At 42.5% G+C, this 26,073-nt stretch overlaps 4 protein-coding genes across 14 annotated transcripts in view; 3 read left to right on the forward strand and 1 right to left on the reverse strand.

The window, feature by feature from the left end:
• The first annotated feature begins 139 nt into the window (after positions 1-139).
• LOC110488030 (progranulin) lies at positions 140-8,159 on the forward strand. Of its 8 annotated transcripts, none has more exons than XM_090227669.1 (7): positions 255-490; positions 822-918; positions 1,017-1,157; positions 1,482-1,787; positions 2,675-2,815; positions 3,153-3,299; positions 7,879-8,159. In XM_090227669.1, the coding sequence occupies exons 3-7, from the start codon at positions 1,017-1,019 to the stop codon at positions 8,005-8,007; spliced, it is 864 nt and encodes a 287-aa protein (XP_090083795.1). In that variant the 5' UTR covers positions 255-490; positions 822-918; the 3' UTR covers positions 8,008-8,159. The 8 variants fall into 8 exon arrangements, with proteins under 8 accessions (XP_021415661.3, XP_021415663.3, XP_021415664.3 ...); XM_021559987.3 differs by having other exon boundaries at positions 285-490; positions 2,675-2,854; XM_090227668.1 differs by having other exon boundaries at positions 366-490; positions 2,675-2,848.
• Positions 8,160-9,913: 1,754 nt separating this feature from the next.
• On the forward strand, positions 9,914-11,376 carry LOC149970224 (calaxin-like). The gene is made up of 5 exons (XM_090227446.1): positions 9,914-9,980; positions 10,196-10,228; positions 10,382-10,525; positions 10,630-10,697; positions 10,748-11,376. Exons 1-5 carry the CDS (start codon positions 9,914-9,916, stop codon positions 11,246-11,248), a joined length of 813 nt encoding a protein of 270 aa, XP_090083572.1. The 3' UTR covers positions 11,249-11,376.
• A 49-nt stretch (positions 11,377-11,425) lies between these two features.
• On the reverse strand, positions 11,426-13,353 carry LOC110488029 (RNA-binding protein 48). Its single transcript, XM_021559984.3, has 5 exons — positions 13,174-13,353; positions 12,802-12,992; positions 12,485-12,630; positions 11,770-12,374; positions 11,426-11,670 (listed from the first exon to the last, which is right to left on the reverse strand). The coding sequence occupies exons 1-5, from the start codon at positions 13,294-13,296 to the stop codon at positions 11,599-11,601; spliced, it is 1,137 nt and encodes a 378-aa protein (XP_021415659.3). The 5' UTR covers positions 13,297-13,353; the 3' UTR covers positions 11,426-11,598.
• Positions 13,296-26,073, forward strand: part of pex1 (peroxisomal biogenesis factor 1) — a 29,575-nt gene continuing 16,797 nt past the window's right edge. For 2 of the 4 annotated variants that reach the window (XR_005041296.2, XM_090227665.1), the window contains exons 1-13: positions 13,339-13,648; positions 13,856-14,002; positions 14,106-14,189; positions 14,469-14,583; positions 14,838-15,586; positions 15,746-15,865; positions 16,021-16,144; positions 17,756-17,868; positions 17,986-18,071; positions 18,474-18,606; positions 18,846-18,942; positions 19,033-19,203; positions 19,326-19,480. Coding sequence is in view for 3 of the 4 variants with exons in the window: in XM_090227665.1 (XP_090083791.1) it covers positions 13,541-13,648; positions 13,856-14,002; positions 14,106-14,189; positions 14,469-14,583; positions 14,838-15,586; positions 15,746-15,865; positions 16,021-16,144; positions 17,756-17,868; positions 17,986-18,071; positions 18,474-18,606; positions 18,846-18,942; positions 19,033-19,203; positions 19,326-19,480 (2,202 nt within the window). In the remaining variant the exon portion in view is untranslated. Of the gene's footprint in view, positions 13,649-13,835; positions 14,003-14,105; positions 14,190-14,468; positions 14,584-14,837; positions 15,587-15,745; positions 15,866-16,020; positions 16,145-17,755; positions 17,869-17,985; positions 18,072-18,473; positions 18,607-18,845; positions 18,943-19,032; positions 19,204-19,325; positions 19,481-26,073 lie in introns of all 4 variants that reach the window. The other 2 variants (XM_036970970.2, XM_090227666.1) reach the window with 2 other exon arrangements.

The raw sequence follows: 26,073 nt of genomic DNA on the forward strand, positions 1-26,073 counted from the left end.
AAAAGTATTTATGCCTGCCTGCCTGCCTTTGAGGGGGTTGGCAGATTGCTACGAACCTATCAGAGGAGCGTGTCTGTCTCCCTGTGTGCATATTTCTGTCTATTGTTTGTCTATTAAACCTTTAAATATAGAAGTCGTTGGGGTTCTTCATTTTCCACACCTTGGCCAAATTCACGATTCCCGAGACTATAAGGTCTAGTGATCATTGACAGACTGACATAATGAAAACCAAAGGGTCTATAAAGCCAACTGGTGCTATTGGACATGGTAATATACTGTTAACTACTTCTGTATTCGTCACTGACCTAAGCTTCTGTTTAGTGCATTGTTGGCATACATGGGGAAATGAGATAAAGTTACTTATTTGTTATAAAAAGTGGGAGGATCAAATCTAGTGTATGAATTGGTCAAGGATTCATGCAGTCACCCCATTGTGTAATCTCACAGGAAGTGTTTGGATCACTAAACTGAGCTCAATATCAAGGCTAAGGTAAGTGAGATTTAAAAAAGAGAAAATCATTTCATTTTAAACTATGCAATTAGAAATCACAAATATAAGAATTAGTACACAACAAATGTATTCAATTATTTGAATCTTAGTCAAGTAATTCAGAAGTAATCTAAGTTTAGATGCATTTGAAATGGAAAGTAAACTGAGACACCATGTTAGTGCTGTGGCAGCGTGTTCGTAAATTCACTCTGGATTCTGGAGTGCCAGAGTACGTTCAAAGTGTGCTCTGGGCTATCATAAATTCTGAGCATTTCGCTCTGGCACTCTCAAACCACCCTCATGTTTTTCATCTTACTTTTGCTCATCTAAGGGTGCGTTACAAACAAATAATCTGACAGAACTGGCACTCCAGAGGGAATTTACAAACGCACCCTAAGATAAAGACAAAGAGTTGGAAATTCCACAAGGTATAATGATCCAGTAAACTTCAAAAAATAAACATCATACTCAACCTACTACAAAATTCCTCTAAATTGTAACCACTTGTTAAATCCCTATCCTTTAGATGTGGAGCATAGCTGCATTGGTGTTAGTGCTGACAGGGTCTGCCTCTTGCTACATCACGTGCCCTGATGGGAAGGTCTGCTCTGATCAAACAACTTGCTGTTTGACTAAAGGAGGATATGCCTGCTGTCCAGTTCCCAATGTGAGTAACCAGGGTTCACCTTAGGGCAATTTGTAGCCTGGTCCCAGATCTGTTTGTCATGTCAACAGCCATAGCAATTGGCAGCACAAACATCTGGAACCAGGCTAGGGAATTTGATAACACTAGTAAATGGGATTCTCAGCAGCACTAAGGTTGTAAATACTGGAAAAAGAAACCCGCATACTGGTACTGTTGTTTCCTTTTCTTTTGGATTACAAAACCAATATTTCAGTTGAAAGACCTTGGGTTTAGAAAGCTGTATGAGCAAAGACCCCATAAAGGTATTTTGACTGCATATCACCTTTTTTTCATTATGTTTTCCAGGCGGTGTGTTGCTCTGACATGGCCCACTGTTGCCCGTCAGGCTTCAACTGCAATGCCATTACCCAGAAGTGTGAGAAAGGCGACCATCCATGGAGCAGTGTGCCCATGCTGAACAAGGTGGCTGCAGAGGAACCAAGCTCTCCTGTCTCTGCTCCGCTCGAATCTGACAGCAGCCCTGTCCAGAGCAATGCAGTGGAGAGCTCCATGGTCGGCAAGGTGCAATGTGACAACTATTATGCTTGTCCCGATGGCACCACCTGCTGCCACCACCCCACAGGCCTGTGGTTCTGCTGTCCATACTCTCCTGTGAGTTGACTAGTGTTTCTCTGCTTGTAGTATGTTGGCTTGAAGGGCTCTTGTCAATTTGTAATAGTGTTATAGAGTAGCTGGCAGTATCAGGAATTAGTGACACTTTTGTTGTTATTGTAATAGGTTTTTATTACAGCTAAAAAACAAAACATACTACACAATAAGTTATTCATATTTTTCTAAACTGGATATTTTCTCAGAAATATTAAAAACAAGAATTTGAGAGCTGTGGTATGCATGAAACAATTTACTGAATCAATATACGCTGTACTTAATTCCAAAATGGTTATTGTCAATATACAGTGAGCTATAAAATGATTGGGACAGTGACATTTGTTGTTGTGGTTTTGGCTCTGTACTCCAGCACTTTGGATTTTAAATTATACAATGACTAAGAGGTTAAGGTGCAGACTGTCAGCTTTAATTTGAGGTTATATTCATCTGTATTGGTTCAACAGTTTAGGAATTACAGCCATTTTTGTACATAGTCCACCCATTTCAGGGGACCAAAAATATTTGGTAGAATTTCACTTATATGTGTATTGAAGTAGTCTAAAGTGTAGTATTTGGTCCCATAAACCTAGCACACAATGATTACATCAAGCGTGTGACTACAAACTTGTTGTTTCAGATGATCTATTGTGTAATTTTGGAGTCACTTTTATTGTAAATAAGATTATAATATATTTCTAAACATTTCTACATTAATGTGGATGCTACCATGATTATGGATAGTCCTGAATCAATTGTGAATAGTGATGAGTTAGAAAGTTAGACGCACAAATATCATACCCCCAGAGCCAAAACAACAACAACAAACGTGTCACTGTCCCAATACTTTTGTAGCTCACTGTATCAACTTGTGTACTTCTGTTGTTCCACAGGGTAGGTGCTGTCTAGATGGGTACCACTGCTGTCCCTATGGCTATGACTGTGACCCCACATACACGAAGTGTGTGAGGTACGGCCTCCTGAGGTACCCTTTTGCTCCGAGGGAGGCCCCTTCAATGATCGAAGCCATCAAGGTCTCCTATGCGTCACACTCACAGGCAACCAATGTTTGTGTAGGCAGTGGACATTGTGGACATTGTTCTCTTTCTATGTTTGTTCCTATGCCATTCAAGTCGGTCTAAGAGAAAATCACTTTTGATTCCCACCTTATGGGCATTAAAAATAATAATGAATAGAGAATGATTTCCTGCACACTGGTATGCTATTACATTTTAACCTCTGAGAGTAGTTAGTAATGTAATCACATTATTCCCACGCAACCAGATACTCAGATGTGCGTGTTCTTTTTACATGTTGAACCCCTGAGTAGAACATTGACGGTGTGGTTGTCTTCTTTCCCTCGTCTTTTAGCAGGTCTCATGGACAGCTCTAGTTCAGGCCGCTGACAGCACACCACAGGCTGGAGTCTCTCACTGTGACACTAAATTCTATTGTCCTTCTGCAACCAGCTGCTGCAAGGGACCTAATGGCAAATGGGGATGTTGCCCATTCCCACTGGTAAATATACTGAAAGTGTTGGGTGTACTCTAGAGGGGCTTTAATACAACTGACATTAAATACCACTGAGCTATCATTTGATAAAGTAGTATATCAATGTTATGTAGGTAGAGCATGTTTAATAATGTAATTAACATTTTATCTGTAGTGCACGTGCAGAGCAGTGTGAAATGTTTTAATCAAATCAAATGTTATTTGTCACATGCTTACTTTACAAGCCCTTAACCAACAATGCAGTTAAGAAAAATACCTAAAAAAAAGTTACAAATAAAAGTAACAAATAATTCAAGAGCAGCAGTAAAATAACAATAGCGAGGCTATATGCAGTTGAAGTCAGAAGTTTACATACACTTAGGTTGGAGTCATTTTAACTCGTTTTTCAACCACTCCACAAATTTCTTGTTAACAAACTATAGTTTTGGCAAGTCGGCTAGGACATCTATTTTGTGCATGACACAAGACATTTTTCCAACAATTGTTTACAGACAGATTATTTCACTTATAATTCACTGTATCACAATTCCAGTGGGTCAGAAGTAGAGGTCGACCGATTATGATTTTCAACGCCTATACCATACTATACCATATAATCGGCCGATTACATTTTTTAATTTTTTATGTATTTGTAATAATGACAATTACAACAATACTGAATTAACACTTATTTTAACTTAATATAATACATCAATAAAATCAATGTAGCCTCAAGTAGATAATGAAACATGTTCAATTTGGTTTAAATAATGCAAAAACAAAGTGTCGGAGAAGAACGTAAAAGTGCAATATGTGCTATGTAAGAAAGCTAACGTTTCAGCTCCTTGCTCAGAACATGAGAACATATGAAAGCTGGTGGTTCCTTTTAACATGAGTCTTCAATATTCCCAGGTAAGAAGTTTTAGGTTGTAGTTATTATAGGACTATTTCCCTCTATACCATTTGTATTTCATTAACCTTTGACTATTGGATGTTCTTGTAGACACTTTAGTATTGCCAGTGTAACAGTATAGCTTCCGTCCCTCTCCTCCCTGGGCTCGAACCAGCAACACAACGACAACAGCCACCACATCGAAGCAGCGTTACCCATGCAGAGCAAGGGAAACAACCACCCCAAGGCTCAGAGCGAGTGAAGTTTGAAACGCTATTAGCGTGCGCTAACTAGCCAGCCATTTCCCTTCGGTTACACCAGCCTCATCTCAGGAGTTGATAGGCTTGAAGTCAGAAACAGTGCAATGCTTGACGCACAACGAAGAGCTGCACGAAAGTGCTGTTTGAATGAATGTTTACGCTCCTGCTTCATATGCAACACAGGACGTGCTAGATAATATCTAGTAATATCATCAACCATGTGTAGTTAACTAGTGATTATGATTGATTGTTTTTTATAAGATAAGTTTAATGCTAGCTAGCAACTTACCTTGGCTTACTGCATTTGCGTAACAGGCTTGTGGAGTGCAACGAGAGAGAGGCAGGTCATTATTGCGTTGGACTAGTTAACTGTAATCTTGCAAGATTGGCTCCCCCGAGCTGACAAGGTGAAAATCTGTCTTTCTGCCCCTGAACGAGGCAGTTAACCCACCATTCCTAGGCCGTCATTGAAAATAAGAATGTGTTCTTAACTGACTTGCCTAGTTAAATAAAGATTAAATAAAGGTGTAAAAAAAATAGGCAAATAGAACAACAAAAATACCGATTTCCGACTGTTATGAAAACTTGAAATCGGCCCTAATTAATCGGCCATTCCGATTAATCGGTCGACCTCTAGTCATAAGTTTATGTACACTAAGTTGACTGTGCCTTTAAACAGCTTGGAAAATTCCAGAAAATTATGTCATGGCTTTAGAAGCTTCTGATAGGCTAATTGACATAATTTGAGTCAATTGGAGGTGTACTTGTGGATGTATTTCAAGGCCTACCTTCAAATTCAGTGCATCTTTGCTTGACATTATGGGAAAATCTAAAGAAATCAGCCAAGACCTCAGAAAGAAAATTGTAGACGTCCACAAGTCTGGTCCATCCTTGGGAGCAATTTCCAAACGCCTGAAGGTACTACGGTCATCTGTACAAACAATAGTACGCAAGCAACAAGGAAGAAGCCACTGCTCCAAAACCACCATAAAAAAGCCAGACTACGGTTTGCAACTGCACATGGGGACAAAGATCGTACTTCAAACGTCCTCTGGTCTGGTGAAACAAAAATAGAACTGTTTGGCCATAATGACCATCATTGTGTTTGGAGGAAAAAGGGGGAGGCTTGCACGCCGAAGAACACCATCCCAACTGTGAAGCACGGGGGTGGCAGCGTCATGTTGTGGGGGTGCTTTGCTGCAGGAGGGACTGGTGCACTTCACAAAATAGATGGCATCATGAGGCTGGAAAATTATGTGGATGTTGTAGTGTCTTTACTATCATTAACTGAAGACTTCATTTTTTATCAAAGATTCTCTGTAATTAGTATTACGCGATTAGACTGATTAATCATGTAACTAATTAACTAGGAAGTCGGGGCACCAAGGAAAAATAATTTCCTAATATAACCTTTCAGATATTTTCATATCTGATCCATAGTCTTCTGATTAATTAATTATTTACTTTACCTCACGTTACTCTCATTCCTAACGTCGTAAATTGTTGGTTATCTGCACGAACCCAGTCTTCACTATGAGTCATCCATACATCAATTGTCTTAAATAATTTATTTATTACTAACTAAGTACAGTAATTCACAGAAATGCATAAACAAACAAACAAGGTAAATGTGGTTACAAGAAATGATAGGAGAATGTGCCCTAGTGGGCTAAACCGGCATGGCGGCTTGTTAGACAAAAGGGGAAGTGGGGGTCGACTAAGAAGTCACTACAAAGTGATAATTATAACAATTGAAATGCTAATCCTTTGCACATGAACGCTCACTCATTTGGGAAAAATTGCAATCAATATATATATTTACGCTCAGTGTGTCGTCTTGATCGCTGGTGAAAAGTTAATTTATTTTGTAGAGTTGTCCGTCTCTCTTTCTGTCGTGTTTATAGTGGATAGTTGAGAGTGACATTCATTCGTTTCGTTATAGAATGGATGTTTTGGCGGTTGTCATTCTTCGCGTTCAATGATACCGAATTCCTAGCTGCAGACTAGTAATTAATATCAAAGACTTGTTCTTATTCTGTCGGTATCGATAATCTAAGAGTTTAACCACGTGGTATGGTTAAAAGATTCAGCAATGGTCTACAACCTTTGTACTCTCCTAATGGAGAAAAACATGGTCTGCAACCTTTAGCCATCTCGTAATTGAGGTAAGCTCGGTCTGCTGATCCAAAACCCGAGTGCGGGTTTTATTCGTAAGGCAGAAAAGGGCTGTCCCAGGATGCCTGACCCAACTGGGCTCAGGGGCGGTCCTCTGATTTAGTTAACTCCAATCCCCTTTTTCAGTTTTCCTTCATTAAACACGTCCAAAATCATATTACACAATTTTACAAACAGTATCATACTCACTCATTCATCTTATACAACAATTAGATGTAAACCTCATATCTGAGGCTATTATATAAACAGCGATATGGTAATGTGCCACAGTCTCCCTTGAGCTTCCCCAAGTTGTGACAAACGGACCAGTTCGTAGCTGGATTCTTCACCGATCTTTTATACTTTCTCCGGAACATGAAATTTGTTGCTACCTCAAGTTCTGTGAGGTGGAAGGAATTGCTTTGTTCTCTATGAAAATTTACTCTCTATACTGTGTGTCCATGAGGAGATCCTCAGGAATTTACGATGTCTCTCTGACCACAGCAACCTAGTTGAAGGAGGAAAGGGGGAGGCAGGGAGAGGGGGATGGGGCTTGCTATACCCAAAGAGGCCAACGTCATGACAATGTATTGAAGCAACATCTCAAGATATCAGTCAGGAAGTTAAAGCTTGGTCGCAAATGGGTCCTCCAAATGGACAATGACCCCAAGCATATTTCCAAAGTTGTGGCAAAATGGCTTAAGGACAACAAAGTCAAGGTATTGGAGTGGCCATCACAAAGCCCTGACCTCAATCCTATAGAACATTTGTAGGCAGAACTGAAAAAGCGTGTGTGAGCAAGGAGGCCTACAAACCTGACTCAGTTACACCAGCTCTGTCAGGAGGAATGGGCCAAAGTTCACTCAACTTATTGTGGGAAGCTTGTGGAAGGCTACCAAAAGCGTTTAACCCAAGTTAAACCATTTAAAGGCAATTCAAATACCAATTGAGTGTATGTAAACTTCTGACCCACTGGGAATGTGATGAAAGAAATAAAAGCTGAAATAAGTCATTCTCACTACTATTATTCTGACATTTCACATTCTTAAAATAAAGTGGTGATCCTAACTGACATAAGACAGGGAATTTGTACTATGATTAAATGTCAGGAATTGTGAAAAACTGAGTTTAAATGTATTTAGCTAAGGTGTATGTAAACTTCCGACTTCAACTGTACAGGGGGCACCGGTTAGTTGAGGTAATATGTACATGTAGGTAGAGTTATCACATTAAGATCATGTGCAATATTATGCCGATTTTATATTACTATCATGTTCTGAGACCTATTTTACATTTTTAGGCAAAGTGTTGTGCGGATGGCCTGCATTGCTGTGAATATGGATACACCTGTGACCCAAACTCATACAAGTGCAGGAAATGGTACTCTCAGATTCCTTCAGGTCTGAAGGATGATGCTAATCAGGACTGACACTATTTCAAATTATTTATGATCTTGTCACTGTACTGACATTGGATTGTACCCTTTTTGTGAATGCATTTGAATTGAACCTTGCACTGATGAATACAAGAATGTTAAATCATGTCACCCAATCATTAAAATGTTTCCTTGTTGAGTATTTAGTGAATCATTCCTTATAGGCTACCAATCTCCACTGGCTAAATTGTATCAGTCAAATATTTATGTACAGTATGGGTGTATTCGTTAATTAATTCTGGAGCGCATGGGTGTGCTCAGAGTGCGCTCTGGGCGATCATAAATTCAGAGCGATGTCAGATTGTCAGTTACTACATTCAGAGCGCACACTAGACGCTTTGGCCAAGGAGTAGGGTTGATCCCATCATTCTGACCTCACAACTGCAGTCAAGCACCCAAGCTAACTGGCTAACGTTGGCTAGCTAAAGTACTTCCTGACACAAATGAGAGAACACCTCAGTGTGACCATTTTACTCAGCCTGTCAGAGCTGGTTAGGCTGTTTTCATGTTATCCAGAGCGTTGGTGACTGTAACTGTACTGCTGGAATCACTTTCATTACGCCAATGTTTGCTGACACCGGCCTTATTCAACGGGTGTTGAGCGTTCGTAAAGTCATCAGTTATTCTGGGCTCTGGCACACTCAGACAAGAGTGCTCTGAAATCGGAGAAGATAGCCAGAGTGAATGTATCATTCATGCTCCTCACTTTCTGAGTCATTACCTGTATTATACGTGCAGCTCTGTGCACGTGGATTGGAGTTACTATGGTAACAACATCAAGTAGCTAACGTTAGTTTTTAAAAAGGTTATTATGAACACAACAAATACAAAAAAACAAAAGAAATATACAAACAAGAGTACATAAACCTAACAAGGTTCCTTTTCAATTAGTTAAATAATGTAATGAAACAGCAGCGAGCAGACCTCGAACCCTCGACCTTCTAGCCCGAGATCCGGCGCGCTATTGACTGAGTCGATTTCCGCGCTTATAAATCCAGGGTCTTTTATACTTTTATGGTGCGTATTGCTTTTTGTTTTTACATTTACTGATCATTTCAAAATGATATTTAAATTCTATCTTAAATAATGTGAAAAGGGGTTTGTTCTCTGCCCACTTCATTTTATGGACAAAGAATCTTCCATGAAAGATAAACAAATTGACAATGAAAGTTAAATCAGGGTCCACATTTGGTTCAAAATAAAACATAATATCAGAGTCTTTCAAATTAACATTAATAGTTGTTTCTTTTCAAATATAATCTTCTAACTCATACCAAAATCTTCTGACATAAGAGCAGTCCCAAAATAAATGGTCAAGAGTCTCTGGGTCACAATCACAAAATACACATTTGTTATCAATAGCTATTTTAAATCTGTGTATAATAAAGGTCTTTACAGGGTAGATTCTATGAATGAGTTTGTATGAAACTTCTTTCACCTTATTAGATATACAATATTTACCAGATAACAATGAACCTTTGTTCCAGTTCACTTGTCCTAGGGCTACATTCCAGTACATTTTAGCAGAGGGAATAGTAACATATTGACATAGTTTCCTTATATACATGTTATTACATTTATAGTTTAAAATGTCAATTCCTTCTAGTTGTATTGAGGATACAAAATCCTCAACAGTTGCACTTGGAGTACTGTTACATTCTCATAAAAGAAGAATAGCACCTTTAGGGACAGCTCTAACAACAATTTGATACTCCTCTGGGGTGAATGTAACATTGTGTGTTCTAATACATTCTGGATGTCCATCATTATTCAATAATTGTTTAACCCAAATAATGTTTTCGTCAAACCAGTTCTGGAAAAACAGTAGCTAACGTTAGTGTTTATGTATCTACGGCTAGCTACGAGCCAACAATCCTGCCTCCTATCTACAATGTCTGAAATGTCTGCTATGAATAGAAAATTGATTCAGAATCTCGTTGAAACTCTTTCTAAACACGTCAAACACTGTAAGTATGAGTTTTGATAGCTAATGTCAGTTGGCAGAGAGTGTAGTCTATGTTGCGTCCTGAGATAGCTACGTTACAGTAACGGCTCGCAGAACATCTTAGTAGCCAACTACCTAGTTTCTTCTTCTCTGCATTTATCTAGCTACAGTAGCTATATATTTAATAACAAAACGTGCAAACAAAAGAAAAGTTAATAGCTATCTATTGTTGTCTAGCTCCTCCAACCAAAACTCACCTTCCATTGAATGGCACCACTGTTTAGGTGACAGATGGGGGCGCTATAATCTTGCTTTGTTGAGATCATGTCAAGTATGTCCTGTGTTTATGCAAATTAATAAAACCATATATCAGTCTACGTAAATTGAAATGATGCATATGGTAGCAGTACTAACACTAAACAGAAACGGAGTTTCTGATCCGACTATTCAATGGACTCCTGGGGGATCAGAGTGACAGGAGGATAGGGAATGGCCTTGACAGTGGGAAATTCAGGAATATTCCCCACAACACCTTTGGAATGACTGATGATATGATCATGGATAGAGGTAGGTGTGTGTCACTTTTGTCACATGAAACAGAATGTAAGCACCAAATAGTATGATACTGATGTGGTAAGGTATCACAAAAAAAAATTGTTATTATATTCCAGTCTTTTGTGCATTTGACAAGGACAACGACAGCTACGTCAGTGTGAAAGAGTGGACCGAGGGACTATCAGTCTTTCTCCCTGGGACATAGGATGAAAAAATAAAGTTTAAGAAAGCTATAAAGTGCATCATGTAGGCTTTTCGACTGGTATCTACGATATTTCTACCCATGTATGGTCCCCCATTAGGTTCACAGCTTTTATGTGTATGACTTGGGTACATTTCCCGGGAAGAGACGTTCCACATGCTGAAGAACAGCCTGATCAGACAGCCCACAGAGGAGGACCCAGACGAGGGCATCAAAGACCTGGTGGTGATCACGCTCAAGAAGATGGTAATGGCAAAATGTTTATCTTCATTTTCATCAGGTTAAACCAGGCTGAATGCTGTGCTACCTATTGTTTAACCTGCCAAGCTAACTTCATAGTACCCTGTGTTTACAATCACTGTTTAACTTGGCCACAATTGACCAATTCATGTTTCAGATTAAATATACTGTCTGAACATAAAATATCAATGAGCTGTTTCCTTCCTCAGGATCATGACAGCAGACTGTCCTATGCAGACTTTGAAAAGGCAGTGAGAGATGAAAATCTATTGCTTGAGGCTTTTGGAACCTGACTTCACGATGCCAAGGTGACCCTTGAAGTTAAGACTGTAAAAACAGTGTAATGACTTGTCTGTCTGGATTGGACAATATTTTGTCATTGTCTGACATGTTCTTTCCTTTTGTGTTACAGAGCATATTGGCATTTGAGCAGCATGCATTCCAGGATCCACTTGAGCATCACTAAGTTATTCATTTTCATAACACCATTTTTTATTTTTTTATAAACAAAAATCTTCTTATACACTGATGGGAAATGTAGAAATAAAACATGTTGAGAAAATATATTTGAATGGTGTAAATGTAGGAACTTGCTAATGTCCACCTCATTCCCTGTGAGAAGCAGTCTTTCAGGACAGGTCTGTTAGATTCTCCTCCGAGGCTTTGCTGACTTTGTCTTCTTCTCTGTTGGCTTGACTTCAGGAACTGATGCAACCTGAGAACAAGGAAATAAATTAATTTACTGTAGTATCACTCTTCAATTGTATGAAATTGTGAGTGAACAATTTTAAGAAGCAAATGACCACGAATATACCTTTTTCAATGTATTTCTGATCATGTTGGCTGTTATGTTCAATGACTCGTCCGCCATATCCATCTTAGGCCGGTCTGGTAGTTTTGGTCCAATGAGGATTTCATTTTTGTCCACAAAGCCAAAAAGTGAGTCTTTATTAGTTTCTACTATTTTCCGTTTTCTGTTCTCCAAATGGGTGGTCCTCGGTACGAATCTTGGGGGTGCTGCAAGGGGTGGATTCTTACTCAGTCTTTTCACTATTCCTCTGTCTCCCCCAGAAGAGGAGGGAACACTGCTTATGTTGGGTTCCAGCTGCTGTTTAGTATTTATGGCATTATGCAATGACCCCATTTTGTCCTCTGTTGGAATAGTCCTGCATTGGTTTGCCTGATAACTATACAACCGATCATAAGATGGGGCATGTCTGTAAGGAAGAAACTCCTGTGGGGGTAAAGGCAATAAGGGAAATCCTAAATAATGGCCTTGGCTGGTACTCGAAGTCTCTCCCTTATTGCTAGCATCACTGGATCTCTGATCATCACCTGAGGAAGTCCTGGCTGTGGTAGCAACTGTATCTGAAGACATGGGCTTTTTGCACTCTTCATCCCCGTGGTCCTGTTCCTTTGCTTCTCAACCGAAAAAGAAGAATCATATGTCAACTAACTACATCATAATCCTTCTTACATGACATACCAGAGATAGTTCTGATAATATTATACTAGCACAACATCTGTACTTTTATTTTGAGTCGTCCTGTTCACATATCGTCTCCTGTCTTGCAGCTTTAGTCTAGTGTCCTCCACCGTCTCATACTCTGGGGCATAGCACACATGTAGTAAACCTCCAAAGAAACTCTTCTCATCCATGTGCCGTTTGGCCGCCCTGAAACACAATTACTTTAAAGCATAACTGGCTGAGACATGTGATCTACCAGCTGGTGTACAACTAGGGTAGATAAAACTAGGGCCTGAAGTTTTTCCTGACCAGGTTACATGGTCAGGGAAAACACCCATCCCTGTCTATCTCATCCTAACCTATAAAACCTGTCCTAACCTTGCACTGGTGAGTTTCTGGAACTTGATGAGGTAGACCTCTGTGAATTGCTCTGCAGGGTACTCATCCAGCACCCTGTACTCCTCCACAGCCCCGTACAGCGCAGAGAGCTCGATCAGTTCTGTCATCACCCCGATGGCTGGGACTCCTTGCAACATCAGGTAACGAGACTCCAAGTTGATGGTGTACACCTACAGGGGCAATATAGCACGGGTTAGAAATACAATAAATTGTATCTATCAATCAACCAAATACATTCGATGTCTAGCTAGCTAGCTCACTTGGCAAGTATTGTACAGCATTTCGCTGTATCGTGTATCCACGCTATATCCAGCATTTCGCTGCAGTTAAGGTAGGAAACAATATTCCTACCTTGACTGCTTTAGGTCTCCTCCCTTCTCTATACTTCGGTCGTGAGGGGCAAATCTTTTGCTGCTCATGATGTTTATAAACCTCTGGAGTGCTCCAACACGAGCTGTTGGTAAATCCTGCCATGTTTGCGAATTACAACAAGCAGCAAACCGGAAGTAGTTTCCCAGACGACAATAATCGGATCTGAGCTCATCGATGTCTCTGTGAAAAACAAAAAAGCAGATCAGCTACTTTTGCCTGCCAGACATAGCACCGAATGCATCGATCCCCAAGAGTACATTCACGTCGCTTAGCTAGCTAGCTACTAACAATATATTTCCATGCTCTGAAAAGGGACATTTTGATGATATTGTAAACATATTTAGTTATGTTGGGCAATCATGGCATCCAACCTGTCACTCTGATTTTCCACAACACGAAAAACTGTTTTCTTCACCTTCCTCCAAACTTGTTAAAACAGCTCTCTCTCCAAGACGTAAGCTATAAACTAGCTAGCTAGCTAACAGCTAGTTAGTGTTGTCTTTTAAGTTGTGTCAAATAATAACTATGCCAAACCATCAACAAACTACCGGTAGCTAACTTGCACTTGTAACCATTGCATGCCATTTCTTCTGGTCTGATCTGTAGTATGACATTTTCCCAACGTTTTTTTATGCAATTAGCTATCTTCTGTGTTATAAAGAACCAGGCCCTGGAGCTGTCCTGGGGTCATGATGCCCGTGTGTTCCTCAGCTGGACCAGAAGCAGAAGCCCTGCCAACCAGGAGGACCATAAAGTAGCGCTGAGCAGGCAACTGGGAGAGAAGCTTGGACTCAGAGATGGAGAGCAGGTAATGATGTCCCATTCACTAATTCTCTTGCCCATTCCCCAAACCCATCATGCCTTGATAACCCCACTTTTCCTGATTACTAACTCATGTTGGATGGTTTCAGGGCTTCTTGAGGTTGTGCCAGCAGGTCCTGTCTGTACAGCAGGTGTTTGTGGAGCCACTCTCCTCTGACGACTGGGAAATCCTGGTGAGAACCTATAGAGAGGTCTTTGTACAGTATTGTGCAATAGGCAAGCTCACCCATCAGAAACATTTAGTACCGTATGGTTTTAGTATAACCTGGGAGTGTTGCCTGTGGGTTTATTCTTCATTCAACTCCTTTGTCGTTGTCATGCAACAGAAGCTACTCAGGCTATTTTTGATCCTTTGCTGTCAAAGCAAATTCAACATTGAAGAGCAACTGTCAATATGGTTCGTAAATGTACAGTCTGGGATGGGCAAATATTTAACCATGTCTTGTCCTCAGGAGCTCCACAGTGCAGAGCTGGAGCAGCAGCTCCTGGATCAGATTAGAGTGGTGTTTCCTGATGCAGTGTTTCCCGTGTGGGTGGACCAGAGAACAGTCATCTACATCAGAATCGGTCAGCACTGATTTTCACTTTTTATATTTTCTCAACATCTAACAGCTATGAACTCACCAGCTCCTATGTTATGACCAAAGAAACAGTTGATCAGAGGAGGCTGATTGGAGGAGCTATAGGAGGACGACAAGCTCATTGTAATTTATGGAATGTAATTTCTGGCCATTACAATGAGCAGTCCTCCTATAGCTCCTCCCACCAGCCTCCTCTGCAGTTGATGTCATACTATCGTTCATACTCTTCTTCTTCTGCAGCTTCACTCACCCCAACTGTGCCGTACGGTCGATTAGAGCAGTTCACAGAGCTACACGTCTCTCCTAAAATCCGTGCTGGAAGTGAGGACCTCTCCTGCGCTCCTTTTGGATCATCCTTATCCAATCAGAACATGCCCCTCCACAGACAGCCGAACTTTGACCTCTCACCCTCCTCCAGATCCTCTCAGGAGTTCAGCGTTCAGGGGACTGGACTCCCTGTAGAACAACATCCTAATGCTGCTGCCCTCCAGAGCCCCCGGCAGTGGGGCGGGATAGCAGACATAAAGAGCCTGGTCAGGTACATGCTAACAGGGAACTGTGACCCTGTGAGAGAGACTCCACCCATCCCCACCATCCCTGCCCTCCTCAGTGACTCAGTCTTCAGAGTGTGCAGAGCACCGCCCGTGTCTCCTGGCCCTCTGAGTGACACCCATGGGGTTGCCCACATCCTGCCCTGGGGCCAGCAGATGGGAGGTAATATCAATGGAGGCCAGCCAGCTGTGACGTATGGCCTACTGTCCAAGGTGCTCTCTCCCAAGGAGGTGAGAGAGAGGGCTAAGCAGGCCATGGAAAAGAAGAAGAGTGGCGGGGCTGGTGGTGCTCCCCAGCCAGGTGGTGCTGGTGGGGCAAGAGACAGGGAGGAAAAAGAGGATGCCACTGTAGTCAAGGTGGTGTGTCACCTTACAGAGGGGCTGAAAGGGAAGCAGGGATCATCTAGAGAGGGAGAGCTCCACAGTGGAAGGGTCTGGGTGAGTACATGTACTGAAGCCATGGTCTAAACTCAAGTTGGACACGATGTAGGCCTAATCAAATGACCCATTCTACCCATGGTTTACAGGTTTGTCAGCCCTAACGTATTCATATTGAGGCTCATATGTATCCATGCCTCATACAGTTGTTTTTCTCAGATCCCACAATCACTGGAAACTAGTCTTCATATCAACCCACACTCATCAGTGAGAATCAGGCCAATCAAGTCAACTCCTAAAGTAGCCACCAGTATCCACCTGCAGCCTTTACAACCACTGGTGAGTAACATGTATTTTTACATCATGTTATATCTCCAGAGCTTTGACATATTGGTACATTTGGAATACGCAATTCTATGCATTCTACTGTTCTATTCAGCCTAATCTTGTACTTTCCATGTTGCTGTTTGACCCCTGCCCTGATGTCCTCCTAGCCTGCAGCAGAGAGTGAGGTGGAGATTCAGACTGCCTTCCTGGGTTGGCTGCACACCCAGAGCCACGAACCACTAGCCTGTCTGACCGGCCGCTCCAACACCATCTTCCTACCTGCCACTGAAGGTACATATAGGTTGCATCACAAATGGCACCCTGTCCCCTTTATAGTGCACTATAAAAATAAAATCCAAGTTTATTGGTCATGTACCCACTTTAGCAGAAGTTATAGCGGCTGCAGTGAAATGTTTGTGTTACTAGCTTCTAACTGTGCAGTAAAATGTCAAACAAATACAGTGTTTTCAGAAAGTATTCACACCCCTTGACCTTTTTCACATTTTGTAGTGTTATAGTCTGAATTTAAGTTGTTTAATTTAGATTATGTGTCACTGATCTTCACACAATACCCCATAATGTCAAAGTGGTATTTTGTTTGTAGAACCTTTTTGAAATTAATTCCAAATTTAAAGCTGAAATGTCTTGTCAGTAAGTTTTCAACCCCTTTGTGATGGAAAGCCTAAATAAAGGAGTAAAAATGAGCTTAAGTCAAATAATAAGTTGCATGGTCTCATTCTGTGTTCAATAATAGTGGTTAACATTCTTTTTTGAATGACTGCCTCATCTCTATATCCCACACATACAATTATCTGTAAGGTCCATCAATCGAGTAGTGAATTTCAAGCACCGATTCAACCACAAAGACCATGGAGGTTTTTCAATGCCTCGCAAACAAGGGCACCGCTTGGTAGATGGGTAAAAATAAAAAAATCAGATGCTGCATATCACTTTGAGCATGGTGAAGTAATTAATTAGGCTTTGGATAGTGTGTCACTACAAAGATACAGGCGTCCTTCCTAACTCAGTTGCCGGAGAGGAAGGAAACTGCTCAGGGATTTCACCATGAGGCCAATGGGGATTTTAAAATGGTTACACAGTTTAATGGTTGTGATATGAGAGCTGAGGATGAATCAACAACATTGTAATTACTCCATAGTACTAACCTAAATGACAGAGTGAAAAAAGGAAGCCTGTACAGAATAAAACATCATCCAAAACATGCATCCTGTTTGCAACAAGGCACTTAAGTAATACTGCAAAAAAACGTGAGAAATAAATGTACTTTTTTACAAAGTGATATGTTCAGGGAAAATCCAACACATCACTGAGTGCCACTCTTCATATTTTCAAACATGGTGGTGGCATGTTATGGGTCTGCTTGTCATCGGCAAGGACTAGGGATTTCTTTTTTTTAGGATAAAAAGAAACGGAATAGAGCTATAAGCACAGGCAAAATCCTAGAGGAGAACCTGGTTCAGTCTGCTTTCCAACAGACGCTGGGAGGCAAATTCACCTTTCAGCAAGACAATAACCTAAAACACAAGGTCAAGTCTACACTGGAGTTGGTTACCACGGCGAAATTGAATGTGATATGATATTTCTTTATTTCATTATCAATACATTTGCAAACATTTCTAAAAACATGTTTTCATGTTGTCATTGTGTAGATGGGTGAGAAACAAATCTATATCCATTTTTAATTCAGGCTGGAACACAACAATGTGGAATAAGTCAATGGGTATGAATACTGTCTAAAGGCACTGCACACAAATAATAAAAATCAAGAAATGTCAGAGGGAATAAGTCACTCTGTGATGGTTGGAAGCAGGTTCTTCAACCTCATCCAAAGTGGATGGAGTGCATTGTAAATGTAATACAATCTTGATCTTCTCACTTCAGGCAAGGTGGAGTTTGCTCTGACTGTGTTGAAGTCAGAACCTGAGCCGGAGAGTAAAGCGCCTGACCAGTTGTTTCTGTTGGCTCCATGTGTGATACAGAAAACAGACATACAGGTACTAGTGACAAGCTTTGCTAACTCAGACTTCATACACTGAGTGTACAAAACATTAAGAATACCTTCCTAATATTGAGTCCCCCCCCCCCCCCCCCCCCCTTCTCATGATGTCTAGGTTGTCAGGGAACCTGTAACTGTGTCTACAATGAAAGCCATGGGTGAGACACCTAATCAAGATCTACCCTCTCTCAGCAGTCTTGGGTAAACCACCAGATTCCTTACAGAACACATTAACCTGTTGAAGTGATAGCTGTGTGAGCCAAATAGATTTTTTATACTAAACATCTCACAAACGGTATAGGATTTATGTTTTTGGTTGATTGTTGATTAATGGTAGCTGTTTTTATATTGGTCGAGTTCCAGGCCGACTACATTGCAGACGTGGCACACAACCATTGGTTGATGCAATGTAACATCATCCCACTGCGCAGTCGGGCAACAGACTGCCATATCAAATTATTTGCTTAGTTGACATGTCAAACCCCTATCCAGGCATAATGCGATCTGGCATGCATCTGCAATGTAGTCAGCCTGGTGCGCTGCCAAAGTGTGTCACTGCCCTGCCATGATGTTACCTGTGTTCTCCTCTTGTGCTGTCCCCAGTGGTGTGGAGGAGCTGATCAGGACAGGGTTTGACTTCCTCTCCCACAGCCTGATGGGACGGCCTCTCTCCTGGGAGCTGGTGTCCACCGGCCGGGGCCTCCGGGGCGGAGCCCTACTCATCACAGGGGCCAGGGTATCCTCTGACCTCATGTCATCCTGTCAATCTTTCCCAGAAATCAGCAGGACTGATTCTGACATGATCTGAATGTCCAAGTCAGATCACATTGAGTTAAAACAGTTTTATCTTGATATTAAGGGCTAATATGTAGGTTAAAACGGATACCACTGCCAGCTGTAGTGACCCACTCAATCAGATTGTGGACTGTGAGCATTGGTGTGACTGTCCAGTGTGTGTTTTGTATTCCCTCACAGGGAAGTGGGAAGACGGCACTCTCCAGAGCTCTGTGTAGGAAAACTATGGAGGACCTGGATGCTCATGTGGAGGTGGTTGACTGCAAAAAGCTGAAAGGTGGGAGTTGGACCTTTCACTTATTGTGTCTGTGGTGACTTGTTTATTTTTGACCATGATGATACAGTGTTGTTGTATAATGTTCTGCAGGGAAGAGAGCAGAGACCGTGAGGCAGATATTGGAAGAGGTTTTTGAACAGGCGGTGTGGAGACAGCCCTCTGTGGTCCTGCTGGATGACCTGGATCATGTGATGGGGGCACCGACCTCACCGGAACATGAACACGGACCAGAGGCTCTGCTAAGGCTGCACATTGCCCAGAGTATGATACTACACATACTGTGTGTCCATATCCGCATACGCGTCCGTGTGTGTGTGTTTCTTGTTCATAGACATCTAATATCTGTGTGTGTGTTGTGACCCCTCCCTGTGTGTGTTGTCCAGGTCTAAGGGACATGGTACATGACGTGGTGGTGCGCTCCAGCCTGGTGTCTCTGGTCGTCAGCAGTCACAGTGAACATTCCCTCCACCCGTCACTCAGGGAGGTGCAGGGCTCCCACTTCCTCCAGGGCTTCATACACATCCAGCCTCCTGATCAGGTAACTGGGGTAGGGTCAAGTTGCCCCTCTGTGCTGATTTTGGGTCAGTTTAGCATTTCTACCTCTAATGGCTCAGGTTAGCATCGGGGGAGAATAAGCTAAACCTAGATCTGGGAACCACATCCATTTATCCAGCTTGACTTTGCGCTGGTTGCTAATGCTCTGAAATATCTATTTTGTCTTACCAGCAAAGTAGCAAGAAGTAACTGAATTAATATTTATTGGACATGATAGTGTCTTTGTCGTTCATGGACATGATCGTGTCTTTGTCGTTCATGGACATGATCGTGTCTTTGTCGTTCATGGACATGATCGTGTCTTTGTCGTTCTTGGACATGATAGTGTCTTTGTCGTTCATGGATATGATCGTGTCTTTGTCGTTCATGGATATGATCGTGTCTTTGTCGTTCATGGACATGATCGTGTCTTTGTCGTTCATGGACATGATCGTGTCTTTGTCGTTCATGGACATGATCGTGTCTTTGTCGTTCATGGACATGATCGTGTCTTTGTCGTTCATGGACATGATCGTGTCTTTGTCGTTCTTGGATATGATCGTGTCTTTGTCGTTCATGGATATGATCGTGTCTTTGTCGTTCATGGATATGATAGTGTCTTTGTCGTTCTTGGACATGATAGTGTCTTTGTCGTTCATGGATATGATCGTGTCTTTGTCGTTCATGGATATGATCGTGTCTTTGTCGTTCATGGACATGATCGTGTCTTTGTCGTTCTTGGACATGATCGTGTCTTTGTCGTTCATGGATATGATCGTGTCTTTGTCGTTCATGGACATGATCGTGTCTTTGTCGTTCATGGACATGATCGTGTCTTTGTCGTTCATGGACATGATCGTGTCTTTGTCGTTCATGGACATGATCGTGTCTTTGTCGTTCATGGACATGATCGTGTCTTTGTCGTTCTTGGATATGATCGTGTCTTTGTCGTTCATGGATATGATCGTGTCTTTGTCGTTCATGGATATGATAGTGTCTTTGTCGTTCTTGGACATGATAGTGTCTTTGTCGTTCATGGATATGATCGTGTCTTTGTCGTTCATGGACATGACAGTGTCTTTGTCGTTCATGGATATGATCGTGTCTTTGTCGTTCATGGACATGACAGTGTCTTTGTTGTTCATGGATATGATCGTGTCTTTGTCGTTCATGGACATGACAGTGTCTTTGTTGTTCATGGACATGATCGTGTCTTTGTCGTTCATGGACATGATCGTGTCTTTGTCGTTCATGGACATGATCGTGTCTTTGTCGTTCATGGACATGATCGTGTCTTTGTCGTTCTTGGATATGATCGTGTCTTTGTCGTTCATGGATATGATCGTGTCTTTGTCGTTCATGGACATGATCGTGTCTTTGTCGTTCATGGACATGATCGTGTCTTTGTCGTTCATGGACATGATCGTGTCTTTGTCGTTCATGGACATGACAGTGTCTTTGTTGTTCATGGACAGGACAGTGTCTTTGTCGTTCATGGACATGACAGTGTCTTTGTCGCTCATGGACATGATCGTGTCTTTGTCGTTCATGGACATGATCGTGTCTTTGTCGTTCATGGACAGGACAGTGTCTTTGTCGCTACATGGACATGATCGTGTCTTTGTCGCTCATGGACATGACAGTGTCTTTGTCGCTCATGGACATGATTGTGTCTTTGTCGCTCATGGACATGATTGTGTCTTTGTCGTTCATGGACAGGACAGTGTCTTTGTCGCTACATGGACATGATCGTGTCTTTGTCGCTCATGGACATGACAGTGTCTTTGTCGCTCATGGACATGACAGTGTCTTTGTCGTTCATGGACAGGACAGTGTCTTTGTCGTTCATGGACAGGACAGTGTCTTTGTCGCTACATGGACAGGACAGTGTCTTTGTCGCTACATGGACAGGACAGTGTCTTTGTCGCTACATGGACAGGACAGTGTCTTTGTCGCTACATGGACAGGACAGTGTCTTTGTCGCTACATGGACAGGACAGTGTCTTTGTCGCTACATGGACAGGACAGTGTCTTTGTCGCTACATGGACAGGACAGTGTCTTTGTCGCTACATGGACAGGACAGTGTCTTTGTCGCTACATGGACAGGACAGTGTCTTTGTCGCTACATGGACAGGACAGTGTCTTTGTCGCTACATGGACAGGACAGTGTCTTTGTCGCTACATGGACAGGACAGTGTCTTTGTCGCTACATGGACAGGACAGTGTCTTTGTCGCTACATGGACAGGACAGTGTCTTTGTCGCTACATGGACAGGACAGTGTCTTTGTCGCTACATGGACTGGACAGGACAGAGTCTTTGTCGCTACATGGACAGGACAGGACAGAGTCTTTGTCGCTACATGGACAGGACAGGACAGAGTCTTTGTCGCTACATGGACAGGACAGGACAGAGTCTTTGTCGCTACATGGACAGGACAGTGTCTTTGTCGCTACATGGACAGCGTCTTTGTCGCTACATGGACAGGACAGTGTCTTTGTTGCTACATGGACAGTGTCTTTGTTGCTACGTGGACAGGACAGTGTCTGTTGCTACATGGACAGTGTCTTTGTTGCTACATGGACAGTGTCTTTGTTGCTACATGGACAGTGTCTTTGTTGCTACATGGACAGTGTCTTTGTTGCTACATGGACAGTGTCTTTGTTGCTACGTGGACAGGACAGTGTATTTGTTGCTACGTGGACAGTGTCTTTGTTGCTACATGGACACGACAGTGTATTTGTCGCTACATGGACAGGACAGTGTATTTGTTGCTACGTGGACAGTGTCTTTGTTGCTACATGGACAGGACAGTGTCTTTGTCGCTACATGGACAGGACAGTGTATTTGTTGTTACGTGGACAGGACAGTGTCTTTGTTGCTACGTGGACAGGACAGTGTATTTGTTGCTACGTGGACAGTGTATTTGTTGCTACGTGGACAGTGTCTTTGTTGCTACGTGGACAGTGTCTTTGTTGCTACATGGACAGGACAGTGTATTTGTTGCTACGTGGACAGGACAGTGTATTTGTTGCTACGTGGACAGTGTCTTTGTTGCTACGTGGACAGTGTCTTTGTTGCTACATGGACAGGACAGTGTATTTGTTGCTACGTGGACAGGACAGTGTATTTGTTGCTACATGGACAGTGTCTTTGTTGCTACATGGACAGGACAGTGTATTTGTTGCTACGTGGACAGGACAGTGTATTTGTTGCTACGTGGACAGTGTCTTTGTTGCTACGTGGACAGGACAGTGTATTTGTTGCTACGTGGACAGTGTCTCTGTTGCTACATGGACAGGACAGTGTATTTGTTGCTACATGGACAGGACAGTGTATTTGTTGCTACGTGGACAGTGTCTTTGTTGCTACGTGGACAGGACAGTGTATTTGTTGCTACGTGGACAGTGTCTTTGTTGCTACATGGACAGGACAGTGTCTTTGTTGCTACATGGACAGGACAGTGTCTTTGTTGCTACATGGACAGGACAGTGTATTTGTTGCTACATGGACAGGACAGTGTCTTTGTTGCTACATAGACAGGACAGTGTCTTTGTTGCTACGTGGACAGGACAGTGTCTTTGTTGCTACGTGGACAGGACAGTGTCTTTGTTGCTACGTGGACAGGACAGTGTATTTGTTGCTACATGGACAGTGTCTTTGTTGCTACATGGACAGGACAGTGTATTTGTTGCTACGTGGACAGGACAGTGTATTTGTTGCTACGTGGACAGTGTCTTTGTTGCTACGTGGACAGGACAGTGTATTTGTTGCTACGTGGACAGGACAGTGTATTTGTTGCTATGTGGACAGTGTCTCTGTTGCTACATGGACAGGACAGTGTATTTGTTTCTACGTGGACAGGACAGTGTATTTGTTGCTACGTGGACAGTGTCTTTGTTGCTACATGGACAGGACAGTGTATTTGTTGCTACATGGACAGGACAGTGTATTTGTTGCTACGTGGACAGGACAGTGTATTTGTTGCTACGTGGACAGGACAGTGTATTTGTTGCTACGTGGACAGTGTCTTTGTTGCTACATGGACAGGACAGTGTCTTTGTTGCTACATGGACAGGACAGTGTCTTTGTTGCTACATGGACAGGACAGTGTATTTGTTGCTACATGGACAAGACAGTGTCTTTGTTGCTACATGGACAGGACAGTGTCTTTGTTGCTACGTGGACAGGACAGTGTCTTTTTTGCTACGTGGACAGAACAGTGTATTTGTTGCTACGTGGACAGTGTCTCTGTTGCTACATGGACAGGACAGTGTATTTGTTGCTACATGGACAGGACAGTGTATTTGTTGCTACGTGGACAGTGTCTTTGTTGCTACGTGGACAGGACAGTGTATTTGTTGCTACGTGGACAGTGTCTTTGTTGCTACATGGACAGGACAGTGTCTTTGTTGCTACATGGACAGGACAGTGTCTTTGTTGCTACATGGACAGGACAGTGTATTTGTTGCTACATGGACAGGACAGTGTCTTTGTTGCTACATAGACAGGACAGTGTCTTTGTTGCTACGTGGACAGGACAGTGTCTTTGTTGCTACGTGGACAGGACAGTGTCTTTGTTGCTATGTGGACAGGACAGTGTATTTGTTGCTACATGGACAGTGTCTTTGTTGCTACATGGACAGGACAGTGTATTTGTTGCTACGTGGACAGGACAGTGTATTTGTTGCTACGTGGACAGTGTCTTTGTTGCTACGTGGACAGGACAGTGTATTTGTTGCTACGTGGACAGGACAGTGTTTTTGTTGCTATGTGGACAGTGTCTCTGTTGCTACATGGACAGGACAGTGTATTTGTTTCTACGTGGACAGGACAGTGTATTTGTTGCTACGTGGACAGTGTCTTTGTTGCTACATGGACAGGACAGTGTATTTGTTGCTACATGGACAGGACAGTGTATTTGTTGCTACGTGGACAGGACAGTGTATTTGTTGCTACGTGGACAGGACAGTGTATTTGTTGCTACGTGGACAGTGTCTTTGTTGCTACATGGACAGGACAGTGTCTTTGTTGCTACATGGACAGGACAGTGTCTTTGTTGCTACATGGACAGGACAGTGTATTTGTTGCTACATGGACAGGACAGTGTCTTTGTTGCTACATGGACAGGACAGTGTCTTTGTTGCTACGTGGACAGGACAGTGTCTTTTTTGCTACGTGGACAGAACAGTGTATTTGTTGCTACATGGACAGTGTCTTTGTTGCTACATGGACAGGACAGTGTATTTGTTGCTACGTGGACAGGACAGTGTATTTGTTGCTACGTGGACAGGACAGTGTATTTGTTGCTAAGTGGACAGGACAGTGTATTTGTTGCTACGTGGACAGGACAGTGTATTTGTTGCTACGTGGACAGTGTCTCTGTTGCTACATGGACAGGACAGTGTCTTTGTTGCTACGTGGACAGGACAGTGTATTTGTTGCTACGTGGACAGGACAGTGTATTTGTTGCTACGTGGACAGTGTATTTGCTGCTACGTGGACAGTGTCTTTGTTGCTACATGGACAGGACAGTGTATTTGTTGCTACATGGACAGGACAGTGTATTTGTGGCTACATGGACAGGACAGTGTATTTGTTGCTACGTGGACAGGACAGTGTATTTGTTGCTACGTGGACAGTGTCTTTGTTGCTAAGTGGACAGGACAGTGTATTTGTTGCTACGTGGACAGGACAGTGTATTTGTTGCTACGTGGACAGTGTCTCTGTTGCTACATGGACAGGACAGTGTCTTTGTTGCTACGTGGACAGGACAGTGTATTTGTTGCTACGTGGACAGGACAGTGTATTTGTTGCTACGTGGACAGGGTATTTGTTGCTACGTGGACAGTGTCTTTGTTGCTACATGGACAGGACAGTGTATTTGTTGCTACATGGACAGGACAGTGTCTTTGTTGCTACATGGACAGGACAGTGTCTTTGTTGCTACATGGACAGGACAGTGTCTTTGTCGCTACATGGACAGGACAGTGTATTTGTTGCTACATGGACAGGACAGTGTCTTTGTTGCTACATGGACAGGACAGTGTCTTTGTTGCTATGTGGACAGGACAGTGTCTTTGTTGCTACGTGGACAGGACAGTGTATTTGTTGCTACATGGACAGTGTCTTTGTTGCTACATGGACAGGACAGTGTATTTGTTGCTACGTGGACAGGACAGTGTATTTGTTGCTACGTGGACAGTGTCTTTGTTGCTAAGTGGACAGGACAGTGTATTTGTTGCTACGTGGACAGGACAGTGTATTTGTTGCTACGTGGACAGTGTCTCTGTTGCTACATGGACAGGACAGTGTCTTTGTTGCTACGTAGACAGGACAGTGTATTTGTTGCTACGTGGACAGGACAGTGTATTTGTTGCTACGTGGACAGTGTATTTGTTGCTACGTGGACAGGACAGTGTATTTGTTGCTACGTGGACAGGACAGTGTATTTGTTGCTATGTGGACAGTGTATTTGTTGCTACGTGGACAGGACAGTGTATTTGTTGCTACATGGACAGGACAGTGTCTTTGTTGCTACGTGGACAGGACAGTGTATTTGTTGCTACATGGACAGGACAGTGTCTTTGTTGCTACA

This window comes from Oncorhynchus mykiss, chromosome 30 (assembly GCF_057628025.1).
Source record: "Oncorhynchus mykiss isolate SJ-2025 chromosome 30, ASM5762802v1, whole genome shotgun sequence".
Classification (NCBI taxonomy): Eukaryota; Metazoa; Chordata; class Actinopteri; order Salmoniformes; family Salmonidae; genus Oncorhynchus; species Oncorhynchus mykiss.

What these genes read in the sequence shown, in the direction of transcription:
- LOC110488029 (XM_021559984.3), bottom strand. Translation starts at nt 13,296, where the DNA reads ATGGCAGGATTTACCAACAGCTCGTGTTGGAGCACTCCAGAGGTTTAT. An exon ending in CAGAAACTCACCAGTGCAAG is followed by an intron (nt 12,631 to 12,801) that starts GTTAGGACAGGT and finishes ATTGTGTTTCAG; the next exon opens with GGCGGCCAAACGGCACATGG. An exon ending in CAGGACGACTCAAAATAAAA is followed by an intron (nt 12,375 to 12,484) that starts GTACAGATGTTG and finishes TCGGTTGAGAAG; the next exon opens with CAAAGGAACAGGACCACGGG.
- LOC149970224 (XM_090227446.1), top strand. Translation starts at nt 9,914, where the DNA reads ATGTCTGCTATGAATAGAAAATTGATTCAGAATCTCGTTGAAACTCTT. An exon ending in TTCTAAACACGTCAAACACT is followed by an intron (nt 9,981 to 10,195) that starts GTAAGTATGAGT and finishes ATTGTTGTCTAG; the next exon opens with CTCCTCCAACCAAAACTCAC. An exon ending in TGATATGATCATGGATAGAG is followed by an intron (nt 10,526 to 10,629) that starts GTAGGTGTGTGT and finishes ATTATATTCCAG; the next exon opens with TCTTTTGTGCATTTGACAAG.
- LOC110488030 (XM_021559986.3), top strand. Translation starts at nt 1,017, where the DNA reads ATGTGGAGCATAGCTGCATTGGTGTTAGTGCTGACAGGGTCTGCCTCT. An exon ending in CCTGCTGTCCAGTTCCCAAT is followed by an intron (nt 1,158 to 1,481) that starts GTGAGTAACCAG and finishes TATGTTTTCCAG; the next exon opens with GCGGTGTGTTGCTCTGACAT. An exon ending in CACAGGCAACCAATGTTTGT is followed by an intron (nt 2,855 to 3,152) that starts GTAGGCAGTGGA and finishes CTCGTCTTTTAG; the next exon opens with CAGGTCTCATGGACAGCTCT.